Source organism: Oryctolagus cuniculus, chromosome 2 (genome assembly GCF_964237555.1).
Source record: "Oryctolagus cuniculus chromosome 2, mOryCun1.1, whole genome shotgun sequence".
NCBI lineage: Eukaryota > Metazoa > Chordata > Mammalia > Lagomorpha > Leporidae > Oryctolagus > Oryctolagus cuniculus.
In genome coordinates this window covers 176,972,190-176,999,975 of record NC_091433.1, presented here as the reverse complement: position 1 = coordinate 176,999,975, position 27,786 = coordinate 176,972,190, and the positions used below count along the sequence as shown (strand labels likewise).

Genomic DNA, 27,786 nt, shown 5'->3' with positions numbered 1-27,786 from the left:
TTATTATACATGGAAGTGCCTCGGCCTCTAAACACAAATCAGGGTACTGCATGGAATTCCCCTGACAAGAGCAGATTGTAAGAGCTTTCAAGAACTTGCCAAGGACTGCCAAAGCCATGCGTTTGTAAAATGAGAATACACTTCTGAAAAAACAGACTAGCTCTGCTTACCTGCTTTAGCGCCTTCTTGCTGTGCTTCTGTGACGGAGAAATGACTTTACCTGCTGGAATGGTGGGTGACGGGCAGCCTGACTGGGGGGAGGATGGCTGTGACAGTCTAGATGATACTGGAGGGGGGCGGAAAGTGACAATGAGGAATTTTGTTATCAGAGTTGATAAAGCACCATTCCTTCCCCAATCATATGCTGCTACCTGTATTAAGAACTGTGACCAAACACTTTTGGGAAGGATCTTCTCTTTGGAGTTCTACTGCAAACAGCCTCCCTTTTCAGTTTATTTCCTCAGAAAGCTCTAGTGAAGGATGATATAGGGTGGGGAAGGGATGGGCGTTAGTATTCATTATGCTTCATTCTTTTCTTTTTCAATAGAATTGACTGAAGTAGCAGGAAGCAGAATACAGAGCATGAATCATCAAATTAGAACGGAGAAAGCATCCTGGAGCCCTCTGGACACCATCTATGTTCTTACAGTAAATCTGAGGTGTAACCTGACAACATGATGCAGTGTAGGAGCTGTGGACTGGCCATTTAAAATGCAGGCAGTTGGTCATTCCACCACAAAAACTCTACCATAGCTATAATCCTTAAATCAACAGATTTAGGCTTATCAGTGTGAAAGGGCATCTTAAGACTTCTCTAATAGATGCAATGTAGGTTTGCATAGGACAGAACCACTCTACTTCATCACTAGCTGTTTTCCATAGCCTTTGAGAGCTGAATTAAACCTGAATCATGTGAAACTATACCTCTCACAATTAACAGCAAGTAAATCTTCATGTTCTATAAAGTTCAACAGCATGAGAATATTATTTATGATAAGGAAGAACATAGAATTGCTGATTCAGATCCCTTATTTAGAAAAAATAGAAGAAATTATAATTGCTACTGCTAGTGATGATTCTCAGAGTACCCTGTTTACCAATGTCTTCTTCCTTCATAGAAGTTGGCCTGAAAATGTATGACCCACACAATGGCATTTCACGACAAGGCAATAAGCTTTAGGATACCATAAAAAAATATGCACTGGCAAGTAGCTGCCTGGCATGAAAAGGCAGAAGCACAGTTGATAGATGAGAGTTTTAAAATACACTATCTGAATTTACTCTTAACTTTCCTAAGAAAGGAATACGTAATACACTTATTTAAAGAAGGTAACAGTCAATACCAAGACAATGACTTATTCTCACACTTAGCTTTAGCTCTGTACCCCAACCTTTATGAGAAAGTTTATATGTGAGAAAGAACTGTCATATAGAAAGGCTGGGGGTTAAAAGAAGAAGAAGAAAAAAAGCGAAACCTAACAAACACATGAACTGTTGGCTGAAATACATGATACAAAAGGGGAGATGGGTAATTCTTGTGATGGTTGAGCAATGAAAAGAAGCCATATCATCATCAGTGCTCTCTGATGTTGACCAATTTTTCTAAAAACCAGCTTTGGAGATATAATTTATACACCATACAATGCGCCTATTTGAAGTGTAAAATTCAGTGGCTTTCAGAACAATCACAAAGCTGGGCAAATATCACCAATATGTCTGTTATGGACATTTTTGGATGGCATCATACATGTGCTCGCCTGTGTCTGGCTTTTCTCACTTGGAATAGTACCAGGATCACCTATAATGTGACGTGTGTGCATTCCTCACACCTTCATACTGCTGACTGCTTCTCCAGTATATGCATATGCCACATTTTATCTACTCAGCAGCTAGTGAACATTTGGATTGTTCCCACTTTTTGGTTACTATGAACAATGTAGTGAAGAAGACTTATGTGCAGGCTTTTGTGTATAATGTTTTCAATTCTCTTGAGTTCTCTCCAAGGAGTGGAATTGCTGGGTCTTACAGAAACAAACTTTTTAAGGAGTTGCCAAGCTGTTTTCCAAATGTCAGTGAGACTTTTGTAGTTCTACAAGGAATATACTCGGATTCTGTTTTCTCTATATTCTTGCCAACATTTGTACTGTCTTTTTGACTTGGCCAGTGGTCTTAAACGGACACAATTAAAATAAAAGTTAAAACTATTAACAATTAACTATGCTCATTTTCTTTTTAATGTCTTGCAGAAATATGAGAATACACATTTCCTCACCTGCCTCAAGTACTGCCTGATTATAAACACATAACTAACAAACCAAAATAGCCCCATTAGAGAAAGAATTCTACTTTGCAGCTTGGAAAAGAGATCATAAAGCAGCCTGTAATTACCAGAACTGCTTGGAACAATCTCCCTAAAGGCAGAAGCCTTTTCTAACAAATGAAACCACAAGCATATAGAGTCACCTGAAATCAATCATGAGAACTACAGGACCCGCCACTGAAGCACATCTCCCAGAGCCGACTCAATGCTAAGTACTGGTCTCAACGTCCATAAAACTTAAACACTATTCTAATTTTTTAAATATTAAAGGCTCAGAAGTATAAACAGAAAACCAGACTTAGACAACAAAGATTTTAATACATGTTGAAAACTTCTCTGTCATAATTCCTTTCAGCTGCTACACTTTTCTTGAAAGACACAATTTCATTCATCTCTATGTCTAACACTGTCCTAGGTTTGACAGAATTTCACTGAATTCTCCTAAGACAGGTATGAGTTCTCTTTTAACTCCCACCCAAATTCCTCCAAAGTCTACTTCCAGAGATTGATAAATAATACAGTTTGGCTGTCATCTTTATAGTATTAAATAAGAAGATTTTTAGGAACATAGTTCCTAAAAACAAATCTCAAATATATATTCATCTGCACAGTATTATCTAAATTTTACATATAAATAAATTTAATAAGCTTGCCAAAGGACACATAGCTAAATGAGTACAGACAAGTTTTGAATTTTTTTAGCATAACGAATAGGTACCTGCAGCAGGCTGATAATGGTAGCCACCAAAACTATACAACCACATCCCTATCTCTATAATGTGACTATTACTTTATTTGAGAAAAGGGTCCTGGTGGGTATGGTTAGGTTGAGGATCTTTAGATGTGCTCATCATCCTTGGTTATCCAAGGGGGTTCTAAATCCAATCACAAAGGTCTCCATACGGCACAAACAGAAGACAACGTGAAGACAGCTGTAAAGACTGGAGTTAATGTGGCCACAGGCAAGTCAGTCAGCAGCAACTAGAAGCTGGAAAAAGCAAGCAACAGTCTCCCTGACTAGGGCCTCTGTAGGGGAAGCACATGTGTCAACACGCTGCATTCAGACATCCTGGTATGTAAAATGAGTGAGTTTACATATCGCTATCAACACACAGACGTTCACATATCTGAAATGTTCAAATCCAAGGCAACTGTTAAAAGATCTGGCATTCAGTTTGTCCCACTTTGAGCTAAAGGGAACTCCTTCAAGTTGTACACTGGCATTGGGACATGGCTCTAGCACTGCTAGGCTGCTTTTTTGCTATCATGCATACTAATGGCCTGGGATCAGCCACTTCTCCAAGGAACTCCGATTATCTTTGTAATCGGACATGGTATTGAAAGGATTGCTCACTGCTACTGCCATAAAACTGGTACAAAGGCTTTTCCTTGGTTGGAACAAGAAAACAAGGCTTGTTTTAGAGAAAACGGAATTCATGCTTACATACCAAATTACAATTCGGATTATGGGTTGTCACTTTTCTGATTTTACATTTCTATCCTTTTTCTTCTCCCTTAAGAATCCCAGTTCCTAATAAAATTATAATTATTTATTTTCTATTAGTTAGTTTCAAAGAATCTATCAAAATAATTAGTAAAAATAAAGATAACTGAACATGGTTTAGTAGTTCTGTCTGGTTTCTCAGACCCAAGATAAATCCCACACCAACTTATCTATGTCATTATGCCACAAATTTAAAATATACTGTTTATTTCATATTTCTAGAAAATGCATCTAAAACTTGTGATAAAAATATAGATCTATTTTAATCCTTTTACTCATTTCTTTAAACAAAAGATAATGTAGTATTAAATGTAAAGCACTTTTACTTGCTTCCACTTAATGTATCCTGGAGAATAACCTAGAACAGTAGAGATTTTCCTCCTTCCTTTAACAGCTGCGTAGAAGTCCAATAGGTTAGGGTTAGGGCTTTGTCTTCTACCAGACAAAACAGGTATCTGGGTTCTTTCAGATCTTTTGTGGTTATTATTGCACTGTCTTAACTAAGGGTTCCTAAGATGGAATGGTCATAACCATACCATCACTACCCAAAAATCTATTAGAAATGCAGATTACTGGGTCCAAGGCTAGACTTACTGGATCAGAAACTCGAAGGGTGAAGCCCAAGAATCTGCATCATAAATGTACTCTCAAATCAGAAGCACTGGTTTTAATTTGTAACGTTTTATATTTCTGACAGCGTTATCTTCGAGATTCAGCCTCAGAAGTGGATTTGCTATGCCAAAACTCATGCTTCTAGAAGCAACAATGAAAAGTTTCACTATGTTTGAGTTTTAAAAGAAATGCACTAGTGTTTTCCTTTAATAGGTGGTTTCATGTTTTATTATATTTTTCATGTTTTATATTTTCTGTATCTCTATAATTTTGGGGAAATTTAACCTGGAATATAGAATACATGAGTCCATTTTCATATTTTTGGCTATTCAGTTGATTCAGTATTTTGCACATTATCGCACAAAGGTAATGACCAGCTATTAGTGTTGTTTTTCATGTTGTTACTACAAATGTGTCCTCTTCAATATTATCTACAAGATGGCCAATGGCTATGTTAGTTTTATTTTTATACTGCTACTTTACTAAATTCTCCCTTATTAATATCCACTGATTCTTTGTCAGATATAAAATCATATCATCTGAAAGCAGCTTAACCTTTATTTCAGTCCTACTGCATATTACTCCAACTGCTTTCTCTTGCTTACCTGTGTTGAGGTAAATACCTCTAACATAATGCTAAGTGAGAATGGAGATAGTGGGCCTTATCTTGATTTGTTCTGCCTAAAGAGTAAGTCAGTAGTGGTTCCCCAATAAGATGCTGACTTTTCAACTGAGTCATCATGTTAAAGAAGTGTATCACTTCCCTATCTTATCAAGTATTAAAGTTATTAAAGGGCTTCTCATCAAGAACAGAGATGGACACATCATTTTGCACATTAGTTCCATTAATATGATGAATAATGGATTGCCCAGCAGTTACCACACTTAAAATAAAAATATCTCATTTGTGATATATACTTGTAATGTGTAGTTGCATTCTATGTGAAAAAGCTTTTAAGATTTTGCCTGGCTGGCACTGCGGCTCACTAGGCTAATCCTCTGCCTTGCGGCGCCAGCACACGGGGTTCTAGTCCCGGTCAGGGCGCCGGATTCTGTCCCAGTTGCCCCTCTTCCAGGCCAGCTCTCTGCTGTGGCCAGGGAGTGCAGTGGAGGATGGCCCAAGTGCTTGGGCCCTGCACCCCATGGGAGACCAGGATAAACACCTGGCTCCTGCCATCGGATCAGCGCGGTGCGCTGGCCGCAGCGTGGCAGCCATTGGAGGGTGAACCAATGGCAAAAGGAAGACCTTTCTGTCTTCCTGTCTCTGTCTCTCTGTCTCTCTCTCCCCACTCTGCCTGTCCAAAAAAAAAAAAAAAAAAGATTTTGCCTCAAAATTAATGAGCCAGTTCTGCAGTCTCTGGAAAAACCTGAAAATCTGCTTCCAAAAAGAATCTGGATCATCTCTTTTATTCTTGCTCTGACACAGCATTAAGAATGTGAGGAATGTTTGATCGCTAGACACAGGATTGTGGCTGGATTTCCTTGAAGAAGTTTCTGGGTGGGTCATTTTTTTGAGAGTTCTACTATAACTCTACTTCCATGAAAACTTATTATTTACACCTTGGTCACTAGTGGGCTCCATTGTTGTGTACCAAACTTATAAATTGAATTCTGGAAAATCTATCTCATTTAATCAAAGTTTTTAAAGCACCGTGGAAAAGTATGATTGTTTTAGAATCTTAATATCTCAGACTGAATTGGTATATTTGTTGCTTTTCCCCAAAGTAGGTTGACAAGTTTGCCCAGTTTATCATTTTTTAAAAATTTAATAGAGACAGAGAGATCTTCCATCTCTTAGTTCACCACCATCCCCAAATAGCTCAACTATTTGGGCAAGGCCAAAGCCAGGAGCCAGAAACTCCATCTGGGTCTCCCACATGGATGGCAGGGGCCCAAGTACTTGAGCCATCTTCTGCTGCTTTCCCAAGCCTATCAGCAGGGAGCTGGATCAGCAGCAGAGCAGCTGGGACTTGAGCCAGTACTCCAATATGGGATGCCAGCAACACAAGCAGCAGCTTAACCTGCTGTGTCGAAACACTGGCCATTTTATTGATTCATTTTGAAACCAATTCTTTTTTGTCTGTTAACTATTGTTTCTACATTTGAACTTAGTAGCTTCCATTTTATTTTTATTATAAATTCATTATTTTACTGTTGCATTTTTAGTTGTATGTTTATTTTCCTTTTATTAACAAGAGATATCTTGTTATTTATTTATTTATTTAAAATTCATTAATTTACTTGGAAGAGAGAGAGGGATCTTCCAGCTGTTAGTTTATTCACCAGATGGCCACCAACAGGCAGGAATGGGCCAGGTTGAAGCCAGGAGCTTCTTCCAGGTCTCCCATGTGGGTAGCAGGGACCCAAGCACTTGGGCCACCCTCTGCTGCTTTTTCTAGGCCATTAGCAGGGAGCTGAATCAGAAGTGGAGCAGCTGGGACTCGAACCGACAGCCATATGGGAGACTGGCATAGCAGGCAGTGGCTTTACCCACTACACCACAATGCTGGCCTCTGTTTATTTTTTAAAAAGATATATTTGAAGGCCGGTGCCGCGGCTCACTAGGCTAATCCTCCGCCTTGCGGCGCCGGCACACCGGGTTCTAGTCCCGGTCGGGGCGCCGGATTCTGTCCCGGTCGCCCCTCTTCCAGGCCAGCCCTCTGCTGTGGCCCGGGAGTGCAGTGGAGGATGGCCCAGGTGCTTGGGCCCTGCACCCCATGGGAGACCAGGAAAAGCACCTGGCTCCTGGCATCGGATCGGTGCGGTGCGCCGGCCGCAGCGCGCCGGCCGCGGCGGCCATTGGAGGGTGAACCAACGGCAAAAGGAAGACCTTTCTCTCTGTCTCTCTCTCTCACTGTCCACTCTGCCTGTCAAAAAAAAAAAAAAAAAAAAAAAAAAAAAAAAAGATATATTTGAAAGTCAGAGTTACAGAAAGAGAGAGATAGGGGGCAGGGAGTGTCTTCCATCCACTGGTTAACTCTCCAGATGGCCACACAACAGTCAGGGATGGGTCAGGCCGAAGTCAGGAGACAGGAGCTTCTTCTGTGTCTGCCACGTGCATGGATGGCACGGGCCCAAGCACTTGATCATCTGCTGCTGCTCTCTCAGGTGCATTAGCATCAGCAGGAAGCTAGATGGGAAGGGGAGCAGCTGGGACACAAACCAGTGCTGCAATGCCAGCCCCAGTGGAACTTTAAATCAAAGTTTGATTCTTTTCTCATGTTAGACCTATAAGCCATCTGGAAATTTTCTGTATTGTGAAATAAGGATCATTTTTTATTTATTTCATTTGCCTCCCCCATTTGGATACCAAATTAAAGGAATGTTCTTTCCTTCACATCATTTCCTTCCCTTCATTGCCCTTTATGTCACAAGTCAAATGACCTTACAGATGTTTGGTTTCTGCACTCTTTCTGGTTCCATGTTTCCACATACCCCTTCTACAATCAATCAGCTGAGATTCTGGTTAAGATCACATTCTATCCATAAACTAGGCTGAATTCTGCTGACATGTTTACAGTACTGAGCCCTTCAGTCCTTGAATGTTGTATATTATGACATTTTGTGTAATTTATTTATTTTTTAAATATTTTTAAATATTTTTAAATATTTTTTTTATTTATTTGAAAGAGTTACAGGGAGAGAGGTCTTCCATCCACTGGTTCACTCCCCAGATGGCCACAATGGCCGGATCTGCGCTGATCCAAAGCCAGGAGCCAGGAGCTTCTTCCGGGTCTCCCACGCGGGTGCAGGGGCCCAAGGACTTGGGCCATCTCCCACTGCTTTCCCAGGCCGTAGCAGAGAGCTGGATCAGAAGAGGAGCAGCCAGGACTAGAACCGGCATCCAAATGGGATGCTGGCGCTTCAGGCCGTGGCGTTAACCTGCTGTGCCACAGCACCGGCCCCTTTTGTAGTTTATTTTATCAAAGCTATGCACAAAGTTTTTGCACATACTTTTTATTAATTTTTGACATTTTAAATTATGATGTGAATGACCTTAGAATTTTTTCATTTCGTAGTTGCTCACTGCTAATAGAAATAGTTAAGTTTCAAAAGTAGACTGCCAGTGTTTATGAGGAACCTGAGATTTTACCCTGTTTGTAAGCTAATAAGCCTCTTAGTGGTCCATGAATGTTGACAGAAGATATACAATTCCTGGATCTAAGAAAAAAGGATTTGATTACTCACAGCATAGCAAAGCAGTGTGAGTATCACCATCCCTTCTGTGTCAGTTTCCCTATACCCTCCCATCGCGCATTGGCAATGAGATATAGGTTCAGGTGCATGCTACTTGCGCAGTGGGTTTGCATCTCAGCCAAGAACACTGAGCTTAAGGGATTCACTGTTTTTATAGGAAGCAGAAGTAAGCACACATTGCCTGGTATGAAACACTGCCTCATTTCAAGATTTCTCACTATAAACATAACCTTGAGAGACAGCATGGATAAGGAGTGACCAGGGGCTTGCAATCTGAACATATCCAGTAAGTACCTGCAACAAAGCCAGGGTCCAAGGTAGATCTCTGGTGGAACAAGAAGGCCATGCCAAGATGGCCACTGTCAAGCAAGTGTCAGTTACCAGGAATGGCTTTGAAACCTACCTGGCAACGGAGCCTGCCTGGCAACAGGCTGTGATTGGTTAGGGCATAAACCGCCCCTTGACCGGACTGGCTGTCTTGGCTATATAAGCTGTTGTACCAACTGAAATAAACGAGTCTGCTGGCTGCTCACCTCTAGCCTGCTTTCACCCTACTCCCGGGGTCTGTGTGGTGACTCTGCGCCTCTTGCACCCACCATGCTCCTCCTCTCAGAACGAATCCACCACAACAGATCTCCCCTCCCAGCACTGACATTGTATGCAACAATATTACTAACTTTTAAAATGTGATGATTTACACACAGCCTTATTCTTAGAACTGTCTACCTATGCAAACATATGTTTTATTAATAATGGGAGGTGTCTTCTTCTTTCCTTTTTTGCCATGTTATAATTTGCTAGGGCTTCTAGGAAAGAGCAGAATAAAAATGTTCATGTTAATAATTCTTTCCATGCTTTATCTTATTGCAAAACTGAGTGTTATGACATTTTAAGAATGAGCTTGACTACACAGTAGGTTGTTTGCAGACACTATCAGATGAAATTAGTTCTCTTCTCATTTTTAGCATGCTATTTTAGCATTTTGTTATAAACAGATGAACTGTTGTCAGTGCCTTTTCTTCACCCACTGAGATGATATTTTTCGCTTTATCCTGTTTATGTAGTAATCCAGCTTCATGCTCCTAGGAAAAACCAACTTGGTCATGGTGTATTATTAAAACTATATATCACTAGATTCGATTTACTAATACTCCAAATTTATTTATTTATTTTTGTTTTATGGAGGAGAAATATTTGTTAGTATTCTCCCTCAATAATGTCCTTGTCAAAATGTGGTATCACAAAACAAGTTGGTAATATTTTCTGAGTTTTGGTTCTTTGAAAAAATTTGTGTAATATTGTTGTTTTCCTCCCTTAAAAACTCTGGGATTATTCGCTAGAAGACATTAGCTGGGCTGAGAAATTTCTTTGTAGAGATATTTTATCTTGAGTTAAAGCTTAACATAAATATGTGGAAAATACACAGGTCATAAATCTGTATCTCATATGCCGGATGAGAATATGTGCCAGAATAAATGAATGCTTAGTACAATTCCTTGACCTTGGGAAAAACTCTATTAGTCCAGGTAGCACTTACATTAGCTTATATTCAATGAATGGCAAAGTGTTAGTTCATACCATCTGTACAGCTCTGAAAAACTGGGTAAATAAAAAGTGAGTGTTGTGGTTCAAATTGTGTATCCCAAGAAAGATAAGGTGAAATCCTAATTCCTGGTACTTCAAAATGTGAACTTGGAAACAAGAGTTATTACAGAGATAATTTAGCTAAGATGAAGTCATATTGGATTAAGGTAAGCCCAACCTAATGCAACAAAACTAGTGTCCTTTTGAAGACATGAAGACATAGGAAGAATGCTATGTGAAGAGGCAGAAATTGGTGTGATGGATTGATGAGCCAAGGATTGTCAGATGCCAGAAGCTAGGAGACAGGGACAGAATTGCTTCTTCATCAGAGACTTCAGAAGCAATCAACCCTGCTATAATAACACTGTGATTTCTGACTTCTAGTCACCAGAACTGAGGGAATAATTTTTGCTTTTAGCCACGGAGTTTACGATTTTTAAGTTTATTTATTATTTATTTTCATCTGCTTGAAAGGCAGAACAAGAAAGGAAGGATGATATCTTCCATGCACTGGCTCCATTTGGGTCTCCTGCGTGAGGACCAGGGGCTCAAGCATTTGAGCCATCATCTGTTTCCCAGGTTGTATTAGAAAGGAAATGAATTAGAAGCAGACCAGCTGGGACTTGAACCAGCACTCAGACAAGAGATACAGGTGTCCCTAACCCACTCTGCCACAAGAGCTGCCCTGGTAATTTTTAAATGAGTGTCCTATGGAATTAATACAGGAAACAAAGTTGATTTCCCATGACAATAAGAAAAGTGCCAGTGACATTTATTTTTTAACATTTTATAGTTCATCATCTCTGCTGCCATAACCTTTTTTTGGTAAAGATTTTAACCATCTTATTTGGTGCCATCTGCTTTCACTGTGGGGTTTTATGGGCAATTTCCCACCTAGTTTTACTGAAGATGTTGCCCATCAGTATTCCCTTTTGCTATCATAATTATACTATCTTGAAATTGGGGTAGATCCAAAGCCTTCTCCATGACTTTTACTAAGTCGCTTCTCTTTTTTTGTATTTGAAATGAAGGATTTTGATGAATACTGCTTTAGTGGAGAGGTGGCTCACTGGAGGGGCCATATTTTTAATGTTCAATTTTTTAAAAATTATAAAGGAGTTGCAAACTCACAAGATAGCTGCAAATACAATACATGGGTATTTTTTCCTGAATCCTTGGAGAGCTACGTTGCTGAACTAAGAATGAAATGCCCTATTTTTTTTTTTTTTTTTTTTTTGACAGGCAGAGTGGACAGTGAGAGAGACAGAGAGAGAAAGGTCTTCCTTTGCCGTTGGTTCACCCTCCAATGGCCGCCACTGCAGCCGGCGCACCGCGCTGATCCGATGGCAGGAGCCAGGATCCAGGTGCTTTTCCTGGTCTCCCATGGGGTGCAGGGCCCAAGTACCTGGGCCATCCTCCACTGCACTCCCTGGCCATAGCAGAGAGCTGGCCTGGAAGAGGGGCAACCGGGACAGAATCCGGCGCCCCAACCGGGATGAAATGCCCTATTGTTCCAAACACTTTACTGTAAGGGTCAACACATTTTCTAACGAACATCTAAAACAAAGAATGGATAAAAATAAAAAGAGGGTAAAGATAGGATAAATGATTCTAAATATGAAGAAAACAGTAGTTGCAAAGCTGGTATCTGACAATGAATAATTAGGGGCAAACATTTAAATAATCAAAAGCTTAAATGCATAATGAAAATAGAAGAGATGATCAAAGCTATTAAAATTATGCAACACAGCAAATTTTATAAAGCAAAATCTTGTGGCAGGCATTTGGGGCAGTGGCTAAGATGCCACCTGGCACACCCACATCCCCTATCAGAGTACCTGGTTCATGTCCTGGCTTCTCTTGTTGAGATCCAGGTTCCTACTAGAGACAACAAGTGATGGTCCAAGAACTTGGGTCCCTGCCACCCACATGGCAGTCCTAGGTAGAGTTCCTGGCTCTTGGCTTTGCTCTGATCCAGCCCTGGCTGTTGTAGACATTTGCAGAGTTAAGCAGCAGATGGAAGATCTCTCTTTTTCAAATAAAATGAAAATGAATAAAAATTAAAAATGAAAACAAAGGAGCTGGCAGTGTGCCACAGCATGTAAAGCCACCACCTGCAGTGCCGGCATTCCATATGGGCACTAGTTAAGAATCCCGGCTGTCCAACTTCTGATCCAGCTTCCGGCTAAAGCACCTGTGAGAGAAGTGAGGGACAGCCCAAGTGCTTGGGCTCCTGTACCCACACGGGAGACGCAGATAGAGCTCCTGGCTCCTGGCTTCAGTCTGGCCCTGCCCTCGCCATTGAGGCCATCTGGGGAGTGAACCAGCAGATGGAAGGCCTCTACCCACTCTTTGTTTTTGCCTCTCCCTCTTGGTAACTCTGCCTTTCCCTTTCAAATAAATAAAGAAATCTTTTTTTTTTTTTTGGACAGGCAGAGTGGACAGTGAGAGAGAGAGACAGAGAGAAAGGTCTTCCTTTGCCGTTGGTTCACCCTCCAATGGCCGCTGCAGCCGGCGCACTGCGGCCGGCACACCGCGCTGATCCGATGGCAGGAGCCAGGTGCTTTTCCTGGTCTCCCATGGGGTGCAGGGCCCAAGCACCTGGGCCATCCTCCACTGCACTCCCGGGCCACAGCAGAGAGCTGGCCTGGAAGAGGGGCAACTGGGACAGAATCCGGCGCCCCGACCGGGACTAGAACCCGGTGTGCCGGCGCTGCAAGGTGGAGGATTAGCCTAGTGAGCCGCGGCGCCGGCCAAGAAATCTTAAAACACACACACACACACACACACACACACACACACACACTACAGAGATGCAGGGTGAAATACAGGAACATGGTAACACGAAGAAATGTTTGCATCCCCTTTCAGTTGAAGATATCAGGCCAGTCAAGACAGTGGGTCCTTTTGAGGAAGGAGGAGTCATGATCAATAGACAGCATGATTAATGAGTATCTCTGCAGTGCTGGTAAAGAATCATTATAGTTAATTATTTATTCATGGGAGTAGAGTTACTTTCTGCTTTTAGTTTGGAAAAAACAAAAAAGGCCAAGATCATTTTATCGTTTTATAAGGCTGAAAAGTCAAGTAAACCATTGCTGTTTCAATATGGTCCATCTAATCCATTGCTATTCACATGCTACTCAATCCACAGACCAGTCTGCAACAAGATAAGTGTAAAACGAGAACAAACATTTAGATACTTTCATAGAAATTTGATATTTCTGGGCAATTCTTACTGCATTTTATAAAAACATCAGTCTGCAATAGACTGGGGGGAAAACTGGTCCCTTAGGATGAGTGATTTGAGTGTATCAGCTAATTAAGGATGCTAGCTGGTGACAGGTAGGGGATGAGTGAGAAGGGCATGAGAATGGTGCCAGTCAGAAAATAAGCAACCGAAGCATCCTAGGACTACATCTTCAAAAGGATTAAGATGATAAAAATAAAAGTCTGTTCAAAATAAACATTAAGGCTTCATTTTAAGTCTATCATAGTACCGTAACAATCTTTTCTTACAAAGTGACACTTACAGAAAAATAATCCCAACATTTCTCTATTATTAGCTTTGCTTCAAACAAAACAATGCCACAACTAATGTCATCATGTACCAAGGAAACACTGTCCACACAAATGATTGTCAATATCACAATGCAAATGAATTATTTTAACCTTTATGAGTTGTTAGGAATCTACTGAACTAACCTGAACACTACTGAATAGAAAAACAAAAAAACAGCATATTATTAATTCAGACATTTAACGGTTAAGAGAGTGAAATCAACAATACACAATCTTGTTCCTCTTGGTACATGGCTATGAAAATTTGAGTCTTCAGTGTTGTAATGTTCTCTCTGATCCTTCCTTTAGCTTTCCTAAGAAAGAATCTTCTTAATCTCTAAAAAAATTATTTTTGAGAGGCAGAGAGACAGACAGAAAGACAAGACAGACACAGAGCTTCCCATCCTTTGGTTCATTCCCCAAATACCAGCAACAGCTCAGACTGTGCGGGGCTAACGCAGGAAGCCAAGAACTAAATCCAGGCCTCCCACGTGGGCAGCAGGAATCCAGCTACTTGAGTCACCACCTGCTGCTTCCCAAGGTGTAAATAACAGCAAGCTGGAATAGCGGCAGAGCTGGGACTCAAACCCAGGCACTCCCACATGGATGAGGGCACCCAAGCAGCATCTGAACTGCCATACCCAAGGCCTGTCCCAGTTAACATTTCTTTCCTTTCCACAATACAACTTGTCATCGTTGTCTTCTTTTTTTTTTTTTTTTAAAGGTTTATTTTATTTATTTGAGAGGTAGTGTTATAGACAGTGAGAGGGAGAGACAGAGAGAAAGGTCTTCCGACCACCGGTTTACTCCCCAATGGCCACAATGGTCAGGGCTGCGCCGATCCGAAGCCGGGAGCCAGGAGCTTCTTCCAAGTCTTCCCACCCTGGTGCAGGGGCCCAAGCATGTGGGCCATCTTCTGCAGCTTTCCCAGGCCACAGCAGAGAGCTGGACTGCAAGAGGAGCAGCCAGGACTAGAACCGGTGCCCATATGGGATGCCAGGACCACAAGTGGAGGATTAACCTACTGCACCAACGTGCTGGCCACACAACCTGTCTTCTTTAGTGATTAAACTCTCAAGGGAATGACAGTATCAAAAAACTTTCTATAGCTCATACAATACTTAATAAAGTAAACTTATTATCCCTTCTCTACTGCTGCCATAATATGATAAATATTAACACATCTATCTTTTTACATCATTTGCTATTATCTGTTTATTTTTCTATATCTGAGAAAACTTCTATATGTTGAAAAAACTTTCAGTATGTAGGCCACATCTCATTCCAATTTGTTTCCCAAATATCTTGCAAATAGTACATTGTGGAGAAAGAAAGAGTATATCAAGAAGTTTAAACAGAGATGTTACTTTGGTTATTGTAAATAAAATATTAAATAAAATTACTTAAAATATAAAAAGATTAAAACAAAAGAGCTCTTAAACAGAAATGTGACTGTGGTTGTTGTAAATAAACTACTGGATTGAACAAGTTTTCAAGATTATAACTGGTCCTCCAATGTGGAATGCTCAACAGAGTAAAATAAAAGAACTCACTTTTTTTCTTTTTTTTACAGGGAGAGTGGACAGTGAGAGAGAGAGACAGAGAGAAAGGTCTTCCTTTTTGCCGTTGGTTCACCCTCTAATGGCTGCTGCAGCCGGCGCACTGCGGCCAGCGCATCGCATTGATCCAAAGCCAGGAGCCAGGTGCTTCTCCTGGTCTCCCATGGGGTGCAGGGCTCAAACACTTGAGCCATCCTCCACTGCACTCCCTGGCCACAGCAGAGAGCTGGACTTGAAGAGGGGCAACCGGGACAGAATCAGGCGCCCTGACCGGGACTAGAACCCGGTGGGCCGGCGCCGCTAGGTGGAGGATTAGCCTAGTGAGCCGCGGCGCCGGCCGAAGAACTTACTCTTTAAAAAAAAATTACTTTATTAACTTGAAAGGCAGAGTTAGAGAGAGAGAGAGGGAAAGACAGATAGAGGTCTTCCATCTGCTGCTTGAACCAGTGCCCATATGAGCTGCCAGTGTTGCAGACAGAGGCTTTATCCTCTACACCACAAAGCCAGCCCAAATATGCTTAAAATGAAGACTGAAAAAACCCAGAATGGTTTCTCTTGAAGGTGAGGTTTTATTCTAACAGGCTTTCTAAGAGAAACTTCATTCCTCTAAGTAACAGACTTTTAGTTCTCTCAGTCCCTTCTTCCCATTCCAATACATTCTATTCCAAACTGGGCAGGCTGTGGTTTTGCCTATTTTCAGAGTTTCATAACCAAAATGGGAAAGGCCATTCCTGCACACCTTTCCCTGCTTCTGGATTCTCGCTGACTCTCCAAGCCCTAACAGCGTCGTCAGCTTGAACACAGCACAGAACACCTCCATCTAACTCAGCCATCAGCAGGCACCTCAGAGGAAAAGAGATCACCTCCCAGAGAGCTCAGCCCACCGAGTTAAGTGTGCCGAAAGGGGCCCGGCCCCTCGTATACCTCCCAAGAGACGTAATCATCCTCCTTCAGTGACTCCACACAGATATTAGAGGGCAAGTGGATTCATGGCATGTCAAGTAACTATGGACACAACATACCAAATTGCTGACTTAAAGTGATTCTTAATAAGCAGTAATTTTAACATTAATTTATGTTCCCAGAAATAATTAAGATGCCTTATAATAAGCGAAAAGCTGCATTTCTCATAATTAACTTTTTGTAAAGTACTCTAAAAGCATTCCAAAAACCCAACAAAACTTTTCTTTTCTGAAGATAAAAATAATAGTCCTGCAGTTACTTCATGCTGCAATATTTACATTTTATTTCTAGGGAAAAGAGAATTTATTTAGCTATGATCATAAAAAAGCAAAAAATCATTGATTTTAGTAATCACTTTTCTGGAGTTGTTCCACCTTACCTCGGCTTGGGATTCCATAAAGCTCTTCTCTGAACATTGTTTCCTGTCTGAAAACTACAAACTTTTAAGTTCTTCCCACTTTACATAAAAATCAATAAACTAGTTTTAACATTGGACTGAGTTTCAAAGTTCTGTTCTCTGTTCCTAATCTGGCTGAAATGTATCCATATATCAGGAGACTTTCTATAGATTTTCAACCAGAAGCATCAATTTTGCTGTCAGAGCTCTTTATTTGCATACATAAAAGGAAGTGGGTTTTGATACTTATCTCAGAGTTCTTCCTGTCTTACAAAGCATTTGAAATAAAGTGATGTCAGATTGAGAGTAAAAGCCCTAATGGAGAAAGGAATAAGCAGGCTTTGCTTCACTTGTATTGACAACTGCAACTGACTGAGAGCTTCTCAGCTGTGTGCTGCTACGATCCCTGCACACTACCAAGCGGCACTTTGATTAGTACTGAACTATATTTTTTATTTTTTTATTTTTTTATTTTTTGACAGGCAGAGTGGACAGTGAGAGAGAGAGACAGAGAGAAAGCTCTTCCTTTTGCCGTTGGTTCACCCTCCAATGGCCGCTGCAGCCGGCATGCTGCGGCCGGCGCACCGCGCTGATCCAATGGCAGGAGCCAGGTGCTTTTCCTGGTCTCCCATGGGGTGCAGGGCCCAAGCACCTGGGCCATCCTCCACTGCACTCCCTGGCCACAGCAGAGAGCTGGCCTGGAAGAGGGGCAACCGGGACAGAATCCGGCGCCCCGACCGGGACTAGAACCCGGTGTGCCGGCGCCGCTAGGCGGAGGATTAGCCTAGTGAGCCGCGGCGCCGGCCAGTACTGAACTATAAAAACATCTAAATATACCTAAAATGTACATGGTGTGTACATGCCTTACGTATCAGCCATGCAATACAGATGCATATTCAGTGAGAGACTACATTATTCTTCATTACTGGTAGCTTGGCATTCATCCAGTTCTTGAGAATATCCAAGCTGCTTAAGTAAAAATGAACTACAGGTGACAAAATGTGCATCTCTCACCTCACCTTCCAACCTCTTCTCCTCTCAGCTGTATAAACTACTTCCAACTAGAAAATAATCTTATCTTAATAATAATAAAATCTTATCTTGTACTAACTGAGAAAAAATACTGTGATGGTCTCTTGGGGCTTCAACTATGATGTAGTAGGCGGAGACTCAGCCTGTGACACCAGCATCCCATATGGGCGCCGGTTCCAGTCCCAGCTGCCCCACTTCTGATCCAGCTCTGCTATGGCCTGGGAAGCAGTGGAAGATGGCCCAAGTCTTTGGGCCTCTGCACCTGCGTGGGAGACCAGGAGAACCTCCTGGTTACTGGCTTAGGATTGGCGCAGCTCTGGGCATTGTGGCCATTTGGGGAGTGAACTCTGTCTCTCTCTGTCTGTAACTCTGACTCTCAAATAAAAACATTAAATCTTAAAAAAAAAAAAATTTATAATCTCTACAAGAGGAATGAATCAAAGGTAGCTCAAAAACAACTTAAATGGATCCAATTTTAAGTTGATATTACTTTGTTGTTTTAAATTTATTTATTTGAAAGGCAGAGTGACACAGTGTAACACACAGAGAAAGAGAGACAGACAGACAGACAGACAGACTCATAGAGAGAGCAAAATCTCCACCTGCTTCTTCACTGCAGAAATGGCTGCTATAATCTGGGCTGGGCCAGGCCAAAGCCCGGAGCCAGGAACTCCATTAGGTCTCCCATGTGGGTGACAGGGACCTAAGTACTTCAATCATCACCCACTGCTTTCCCAGGTACATTAGCAGGGAGCTGGACCAGAAGAAAAGCAGAGCAGCTGGGATTAGAACTGGCACTCTGATATGGGATGCCAGCATCACAAATAATAGCTTAACCCACCATGCCACAATGCCTGACCCTTACTTTGTTTTGTTTTTTGTTTTTTTTTTTTTTTAATTTATTTTTATTTTTTGACAGGCAGAGTGGACAGTGAGAGAGAGACAGAGAGAAAGGTCTTCCTTTTGCCATTGGTTCACCCTCCAATGGCCGCCGCGGCCGGCACGCTGCGGCCTGCACACCGCGCTGATCCGATGGCAGGAGCCAGGTACTTCTGGTCTCCCATGGGGTGCAGGGCCCAAGTACTTGGGCCATCCTCCACTGCACTCCCTGGCCACAGCAGAGAGCTGGACTGGAAGAGGGGCAACTGGGACAGAATCCAGCACCCTGACCGGGACTAGAACCCAGTGTGCCGGCGCCACAAGGCGGAGGATTAGCCTAGTGAGCCACGGCGCCGGCCTACTTTGCTGTTAATGTCTCCTATTTCATACAGCGTGTAGGGCAAGTTTACGTTACTCAAATCTACTTATTAAGCCACAGACAACAGGGTTCTTAGATGTTCCCACAGCACAATACACTGATCTCAAGTTCCCAGAGCTAGTCACTGAATGTTAGTTTTGAGCAGAACATTGGCAAGCACAGAGCACCAAGTCACCACTCCAAACAGGTACTGTGATGCATGTGGCTCTTGAAAAGTGAGGGCCACTCCCTATAAGTAAACTCCCAGGCAGGGATCAGGTTCCCAGTTTATCAGACTGACCTCCTTTAATATTCAATTCCCTGTGTCCAACCCATTCAGAAACATCCATTTTGCTGTTTCCCTTGCCTGATGCTTGGTTCCTAATTTTACAGCTATCCTTTGCAAGCATAAGAAGAAAAGCTTAAGTAGAGAACAAACAGTGAATATATAAAGCCCTTTATTCTTCCAAAAATGGGTGCTTAGAGGACCCCAGCAAATGGAGGGCCCTGGACCACACCACCTTTCACTACTGACCAGGACTATGCTAAAACTATACACCAAGAAAACTGGTGAGGAGCCTCCACCTTGTCTTGTTTTCATTCCACTTGTCTCTAACAACTGAGGTGGCTCTCAAAATGGTGTGAAATTAAAGCTGGAATCCTCTGTTTGCAAAGTTTGTTCAAACTGCAGACATAGAAGCTATACCAGAGAGCAAAGCAGGCTTCACCAGTTCCAGCAGCTCTCCCAGTTCTTTTCAGGAGTACCTCACACATTAGCTCAGGGAAGGGAAGGAATCAGAATGTTCTGATTCAGACACATTATCAATTCTGAAGGGACTTAAAATGGAACATGCTAGTATTTCAGAAAATATAATCTTAGCTTTTAAATCCAAAGCCAGCTCACTGATTACTCAAAGGACAGGGGCTGGCATTGTGGTGTAGCAGGAAAAAGCTGCTGCCTGCAAAGCTGGCATCCCATGTGGATGCCAGTTTGAGTCCTGGATGCTCCACTTCCAATCTAGCTCCCTGTTAATGGCCTGAGAAATCAGTGGATGATCGCCCAAGTACCTGGGTCCCTGTCACACAAGTGGGAAACCCAGAAGAAACTCCCAGCTCCAGCCTGGCCCAGTGCTGGCCATTGTGGCCATCTAGGGAGTGAACAAGCAGATGGAAGACCAATCTCTCTGTCTCTCCCTCACTCTAAGTTAACAGGATATTCAAATTGAGGAAATCCTGGAATCTCAATTTTGTTCTGGAATATCACTTTGTCAGTCTTTGTAAAGGAAGCAGGCTTAAAATTTACCTGGCCATGTATACCAAATTATAAACAGTGGGATAAAAAAGATTTGCCATCTTCAAACAAATTCTGAGAAGAACCTACAGAACCATTAGCAGGAATAAGTAATTATGTGACCTTAATTGGAAAATCCATTCCAGCAAAGCTGCAGCAAACAAACACATCATTCCTTAAAGAAAGCTTTTTGGGTGAGCGATGAAGCAGACACCAAACGGGATAAGAGCAAAGACCAGCAGACTAAGCTTAATGTTTGCTAGCAGAAATGAAAGCATTCTTTTCCTAGTAAGGAGACAGTTGTTAAAGCAATAAATGCTTGAAGTTTAGAAGGGAGGATTAGAGTGACAAATAAAATAAGAGCATCTTTAAAAAGCCCATGGATGGCCAACAGCTAAGAAGAAACCCAGGTACTATACAAAGTGTTGTTCAATCTGGTAAACACTAACTACTATTGGCTATTTAGAGCTCAATTACAAATACAGTTCCTATCTGGACATCCAGATGCAAAAAAGAAAAAAAAAAAAACACCTAAACACAGATCTCATACCTTTCACAAAAATTAACTCAAAATGTATCACAGAACTAAATACAAAACAAATTTAGACCTCCTAGAAGATAACATAGGAGAAGGTCTGCAAAAATCTCAAAGGCACAACCCACAGTACATAAGCTAGACTTTATAAAAATTCAGAATATCAAGGGCCAACATTGTGGCATATGGGTTAAACCACTGACTGCAACGCTGCCATCCCATATGGGCACTGACTCAAATCTCAGCTGCTCCATTTCCTATCCAGCTCCCTGCTGATGCACCTGGGAAAGCAGCAGCAGATGGCCCAGTGCCCGGGCCCCTGTACCCAAGTGGGAGACCTGGATGAAGCTCATGGCTCCTGGCTTTGGCCTGGCCCAGCCCCAGCCACTGTGGCCATTCCTCTCTGTAACTCTGCCTTTCAAATAAAATAAAATCTTTTTTAAAAAAAATTCAGAATTTCTGCCCTATGACAGAAACTGCCAAGAAAACAAAAGAACAAACCACAGATTAGAAGACTATATTTGAAAAAAAAATCTGATAATATGTACTGATAAGGACTGTTACCCAAAATATACAAAAAACTCTTACAGTGCAATAATAAAAAAAAAGCCTTGACCTAAAACAATATACAAAAAGATGCTTCATAATCCATGATTATCTAGGAAATACAAATTAAAACAACAATGATATACTTATTAGAATGGCCAAATTCCAGAACACTTAATACCAAATGCTGATAAGAATATACAGCAACAAGAACCCGTATTCACTGCTGGAGGGAATGAACAACAGTACAGCTACTTTGCAGAGAGTCTGGCAGTTTCTTACAAAAGAAAACATACTCTTACCATATGATCCAGCAAGCACACTCCTTGATTGTTCCTCAAAAGAACAGAAAATACTCCACACAAAAACTGCACACAGATGTGTATAGCAGCTCTATTCATAACTGCCAAAACTTGGAAGAAATCAAAATGTCTTTCATTATGTGAAGAAACTCTGCTACATGCAGATGGTGGAATGCTAGTCCACACTCAAAAGAACTGAGCTATCAAGTCATGAAAAGACATAGAGGAATCTCAAATGTGTATTACTAAATGAAAGAAGCCTCTCTAAATGACACTCTGGAAAAGGCAAACTTTGGAAATAGTGAGAAGATCAGTGGTTGCTAGGGGTTAAAAGGGAGGGAGAGATGAACAGATGGAGTACAAGGATTTTTAGGGCAGTGAAAATATTTTGTATAAAATTCTAATAGTGAATACATGTCATTTTATATCATGCATTTGTCCAAACCCACAGGATGTCAACACCGAAAGTAAACCCTAATCTAAACTATGGGCTCTGAGTGATATTGGTTGCCAATCTGAAGGAGATCTTGATGGTAGGGGAAGCAGTGTATGTGGACGGGACAGGGGCATGTGGAAAAATCCCGGTACCTTCTGTTCAATTTTGCAGTGAACCTAAAATTGCTCTTAAAAATAAAGTATTTTTAAAAAATTCCTTGGTCATATTAGCCATATTTCCAGTGTTTGCTAGGCACACATAGCTAGTAGCTACAGTGTTGTGAGAGACAATATAAATACAAACATGTCTGTGGTTGCACAGTACTGGTCCAGAGGGTAAAGGAAAGAGACTGACTGGGCTGGGGGATGGGAAAACAGGAACTACTAACAGGCACTGGTCCTAGAGCAATCAGTACTTTATTGAAGGATCAGGTGGATTTACCTTTCCTTTTCCACCTGCTCTTTTTTCCCTCCTTGTTGCTGCCACCATCACTGCTGCTGCTGCTGTTCTCAGAACTCTGGGAATCTGACTGACCATCACTGCTTTCTTCTGAACCTTCTGATAGCTCTTTCACCCCATCCGGCACATCTTTCTGCAAATGTAGGCATCCAATTAGGATTAATCATTACCATTTCAGCAAATAGGAATTAAATTTCTGATAGTCAATGTTGCAATTTAATTGCACTGATTAACTTTAGCATTATCAGGTTCAGGAACAGAGCCAGCAATAATTATAAGACTCAGTAACAGAGCTAGCAATATTTTCTGAATTCCTGTAGTTTCTGTTTTTGGGTCAAATAAACTAATGTTTCTATCTCCTCTCAAAGATTAAAAAGTATATACACAATATTCATATACAGGTACAACACACAAGATAAATTTAGACAAAAATTAGGTAGATGAAAATCCAGGTAAGTGATGAAATTTTCAAGAATTGTAAAAAAAAAACCTATATAATAATTTTGTTAAATATATGTACATGTGTTTGTGTGTGTGTGTAAGTACCACCGTGTATTCTGAATTCAACTACAGAATGAGAGTACTGACACTTAAGAAATAGTACATTATTTAAATCTAATTGGTTCCTGGATATTGGTTAGTAAGACGCAAGCGTCAAATTAAAATAATTTTTAAAAATATCACATGAATCTCTCTGGTTTCCATACTTAGTTAATGAGAATACTAATCAAAAAGGATAACTCTGTCAGCTTAGTACTTAAGAGATGTAACAGCTTAGTTTCAAGATCAAAGACAAGGAAAAAAGATTTTCTGGCTTTATCTTCCTAACTGTGCAGCCTTGGTCAAAGACTCGCCTTCTCATGCCTCAGTTTCCCTGACTCTAAGGTGGAGGTAACAGGAACAACTTTAAAAGATCTTTATGAAACAAAATGAGCTAATTACTATTAAATGCTTAAAACAGTGCCTGGCTTAAGAATTCAGTAAAATATTAGCTACTGTGTATTTATGTAGTATATAAAAATATAACATTTAAAGGCATTTGTGGATGCTATTTCTAAGTTATGTAACTATGGGTGGTTCTTCCCTCCACTATTTTATTCCCTACATAGTTGACTTTTATAATCAGATTAAAAAACAATTCTGGCAAACACAAAATGGCAAGGGACATTAGAAAAATAGAAAACATTTATAGCATTTTGAATGGGTAAAAGAGGGGGTGAAATGAATCTAGAATTTGAGCCGTGACCAGTTGATTCTGGAGGAGTCAAAGGTTAAAAAAAGATAATTCTATTTCAGATACTTGTTAAACCTACAGGTCAAGATATCTGTGTGCCAACTGATTGTATAAAAGCTACTGTGCATTTTGAAGAACAGAAAAAGAAGGGGTTTATATTTTACCAACCCTCTTAGTTCAGGACCTGAAACTCCTCCACACAACCATAACCACCTTTTCCTCTGCTTTCTCCTTAAATCTATCTATCTGATTTATCTTCCTAAACATGGATTTGACCATGCTATTGAGAAAAACCGCTGCCATCTACTCCCACACACACAGCAAACTCCTCTGTGAGGCTGTCAAAGGACTCCATTGATCAGAACCTAGTGGTTACACTATCCTAACCCCTTAATACATAAGTCCACATGCAGATTATAGGCTCTACTTTCACATACATTCTGATCCTTTTGTCTGTGCGTTTGCTTAAGCTATTCCCATGTCCTGGAAGGCCTTTCCTCACATTACTTATCTGTCAAAGTCCAGCTCATCTTAAGAGGATGACAACAAAATACTAGCTAGACACCTTTAGTCAAAATCAACTTTTATTTCTCTTCACGATCACAGAACTTCATAGCATAGTGTTTTGTGAGTATGCACCTATCTCAATAAGCAGAATGTGAGCCTCAAGGGAGAAGCCACCACAGAGGACCCGTCTCTACAGGCTCCACAGTTCCCAGCATGGGTGTGGAATTTTGATATAATAAATATACACTTGGTCTCTGACCATGGTTCCTGACACAGAGAGCGAGAATTCTAAAATTCTTGTAATCTCCTGAGCAACAGAGCCATTAGAAAAAATCTTTTGTTCTGATATTTGGTCTTTGATCCCAGTTCCTATCACAGAACTCCTAAGACCTGTAGAAATTCCTGGTTGATAGGAACATCTTTTGTTCTAGTGAGAAGAATCTTGGCCTCCTAAACAGCCACCGTTTCATGGGACTGAGCCCTCAATCTATGGAGCCCGACCCCATCTCCAAGGAGACAGCGTAAGAACTGAGGTGAAGAGCCAGTGCAATGGGCAGCGGGTTAAAGCCCCAGCCTACAGCGCCAGCATCCCAGAGAGGCACCGGTTCGAGTCCCAGTTACTCTACTTCTGATCCAGCTCTCTGCTATGGCCTGGGAAAGCAGCAGAAGATGGCCCAAGTCTTTGGGCCCCTGGCTTCAGATCAGCTCAGCTCTGGCCATTGTGGTCATCTGGGGAATGAACCAGCAGATAAAGACCTCTCTCTCTCTCTCTCTCTCTCTCTCTCTCTCTCTCTCTCTCTCTCTCTCTCTCTCTGTAACTCTTTCAAATAAATAAAATAAATCTTTAAAAAGAACTGAGGTGAATTTGAGGACATCCAGCTGGTACCTGCTGGAGAACTGCTTGGTATGTGGGAAGAAATTCCTACATGTCTGGTGTTGGAAGTATTGTACTGAATGGTGTCTGACAAAAGGAAAAACACTTTGATTATTTTCCTACATCTATTAACACAGCAGGGACTTATTTACTTATTTTTTTTAACAATATGGAAGGTCTAGAATTGTTAAAACCTAAGAGAAATGTAGAAAGCTCCATGTGGGAATTAAGTACAAAAAGGAGGTGTTTGAAGAGGTTAGATCTTTTGACTGTGAGCGGGCTGCACACAACCACTGAGCACAGAGATGACTAGGGCTCAGAATTAAAGAGGCAGCAGGGGACAGAGCACCACATACACCGGAACACAGACAATCTCATTCTCCTGTTGCTGATCGATGTCCTGTGCAGAACAAGCCCTCTCCTTCAGGTCCCCTGGCTTCAGTGGGCTTAATCTCAACTTTACAACAAGAGTGATCATGAACTGAAGTCCGGCCAATCAGAAAAATCTATACATTTGGCAACAGTAATCACTTGGGTACAGCCACAAGGACCAAGCCAAACCAATGAAACCAAGTTAGAATTAGGTGACAGGCTCCTCCCTCAGCTCCTAGAACAGAGCTCTGTACCGACAAGTTTGCAGAGTGAGGGTAGGGAATGAAATCATGTATGATGAAGAGAAAGCCTAACTAAGAACTAAACCAAAAGAAAGTGGAGAGAACAATCCTGATGACATCCTTTGAGTTCTTGGATCCAGCCTGGGTTTTCTTAGAATTTCCAATTATGTGGGCAAATAAATTATCTGTCTTACTCAAGCTGATCTGAGTTGGTTTTCCTGTTAGTAATGGAAAGGTCATTGATAAGTAATGGTCACTTCTCAATGTAGCAATTGGAAAGTAGCAGCTTTTTCTGGTAGAAAGAATGTGGGCTAGGAGTGAGAGACAGACCTGCATTCTTTTCCTGGCTCTGATACTATATGGCTGCAACACTAGGCAAGAAAATACAATCTTCTAACCTTTACCTTCCTACATTCTAAAAAAGAAAAGAAAAAATAACCATAACTGCTACTTGTGTGGAGAATTAAATGAGAAAGTAATATACAGCATTTACATAGCATGCTCCACAGTAACTTTTATTATTCAAATACAGTAAGGCTCCTTAAAAAGGCACTGTAAGTATGTTTTACTTCATCATTTAAAGATAAGGTAATAAGAAAGAATAAAAAATAAAGTCACTCCTCTGATCTATTTATACATAGTAAGAGATTAGTTTAAAAAAACACACACATATATATTGGGTACAGGATTAAAAATATTGCCTCTTCCTGAAAATAGGTTCTTGAAGGACAGAATTCTCTATGATGAGTCAAATATTACTTAAAAATGGTCACTTTCTCTTTTTTCTTTTTAAATGACTCCCCCCAAAAAATATTTACCTTCAGAGTATACACTCCCATTCTACCTGGAACCTTATAAAAGATGCCCTCTTCACCTCGGGAGTTTGTGTGCAGCATTGCATTCAGGCATGCAAGAGGGGAAGTCCCACTGCAAAACAAATAAAAACAAGATGATGATGAAGATCGCAATGATTAGTTTCTTTCCCCAAATACCCATGTTAACACCCACTTAAAGTTAATTGGTCAATACTTCATTCACTTATATACACTTTACAAACTACCAAAAGAGGAGGAAAAAAAAATCAATTCTTTGATCCTGATTCAGCAACTAACATTTAACTCTAGACAAGTACAGAAATGAGGATGACCTTGTGGCATAGTAGGTTAAGCCATTACCTACAACGAGGGTACGAGTTTTGAGTCCTAGCTGCTCCACTTCTGATCCAGCTCCCTACTAATGCGCCTAAAAAAAGCAACCCAAGATGGTCTAATTACTTGAGCCCCTACCACCCATGTGGGAGATCTGAATGAAGCTCTTGGCTCCTGGTTTCAGCCTGGTCCAGCCCCAACCATTGTGGCCATTTGGGGAGTGAATCAGCAGATCAAAAATCAATCTCTCCCCCTTCTCTCTCTAATTCTGCCTTTCAAAAAAAATAAATCTTAAAAAAATACAGAAACATCACATTTTATAAACATCCTATTTTATTTAGCATTAGCTTTACAAATGTAAAAGTAAACAAAGAAAAAAGAACAAATACAAAGATTCAAATAAACAATATTTATCCTCTTGCACACTGGTGTCCCAGATAAAATCTGATCTCTAAAAGTAACACATTGCCATGGTTTCTTGTATTTAAATCTATCATGAGACGACTTTAAAAATGGATTATATAGGCTTCAGAATATTTATCTTGTATGTAGCAACTTAGTTACATGTTGATTAATTCTAATATACATTTATATTTTCTGGAACTTTAGGTATATAATAAATTATCTACAAAAATATAAAAATTATTTTCTTTCCAATTACAACCAGGTTTCATTTTCTTGTCATTTTATATTTATTTAATAAAACAAATAACAATAAAAATTACTAAAAGGTATTCTTAGCTTGTCCTTTTATAGAGGGGATAACATTCATTAATGAAATTTTACCACTGAATCTAATGTTGATTTTTGTTTTAAAATAATTACTTGCATATTAAGAAAAAGAAAAGAGAACTGTAAATTAGATGCATACTTT

General features: G+C 40.8%; 1 protein-coding gene across 14 annotated transcripts in view; it reads right to left on the bottom strand.

Annotated features, from left to right (window-relative positions):
* ASXL2 (ASXL transcriptional regulator 2) overlaps nucleotides 1-27,786 on the bottom strand; it is a 175,283-nt gene that overhangs the window by 47,737 nt on the left and 99,760 nt on the right. For 10 of the 14 annotated variants that reach the window (XR_011386742.1, XR_007918310.2, XM_051843112.2 and 7 more), the window contains 3 exons: nucleotides 26,583-26,691; nucleotides 22,518-22,668; nucleotides 171-286 (listed from right to left, as the gene is read on the bottom strand). Coding sequence is in view for 9 of the 14 variants with exons in the window: in XM_051843112.2 (XP_051699072.2) it covers nucleotides 171-286; nucleotides 22,518-22,668; nucleotides 26,583-26,691 (376 nt within the window). In the remaining 5 variants the exon portion in view is untranslated. Of the gene's footprint in view, nucleotides 1-170; nucleotides 287-371; nucleotides 471-8,927; nucleotides 22,496-22,517; nucleotides 22,669-26,582; nucleotides 26,692-27,786 lie in introns of those variants that run through there. The other 4 variants (XM_051843118.2, XM_008254672.4, XM_070069345.1 and 1 more) reach the window with 4 other exon arrangements.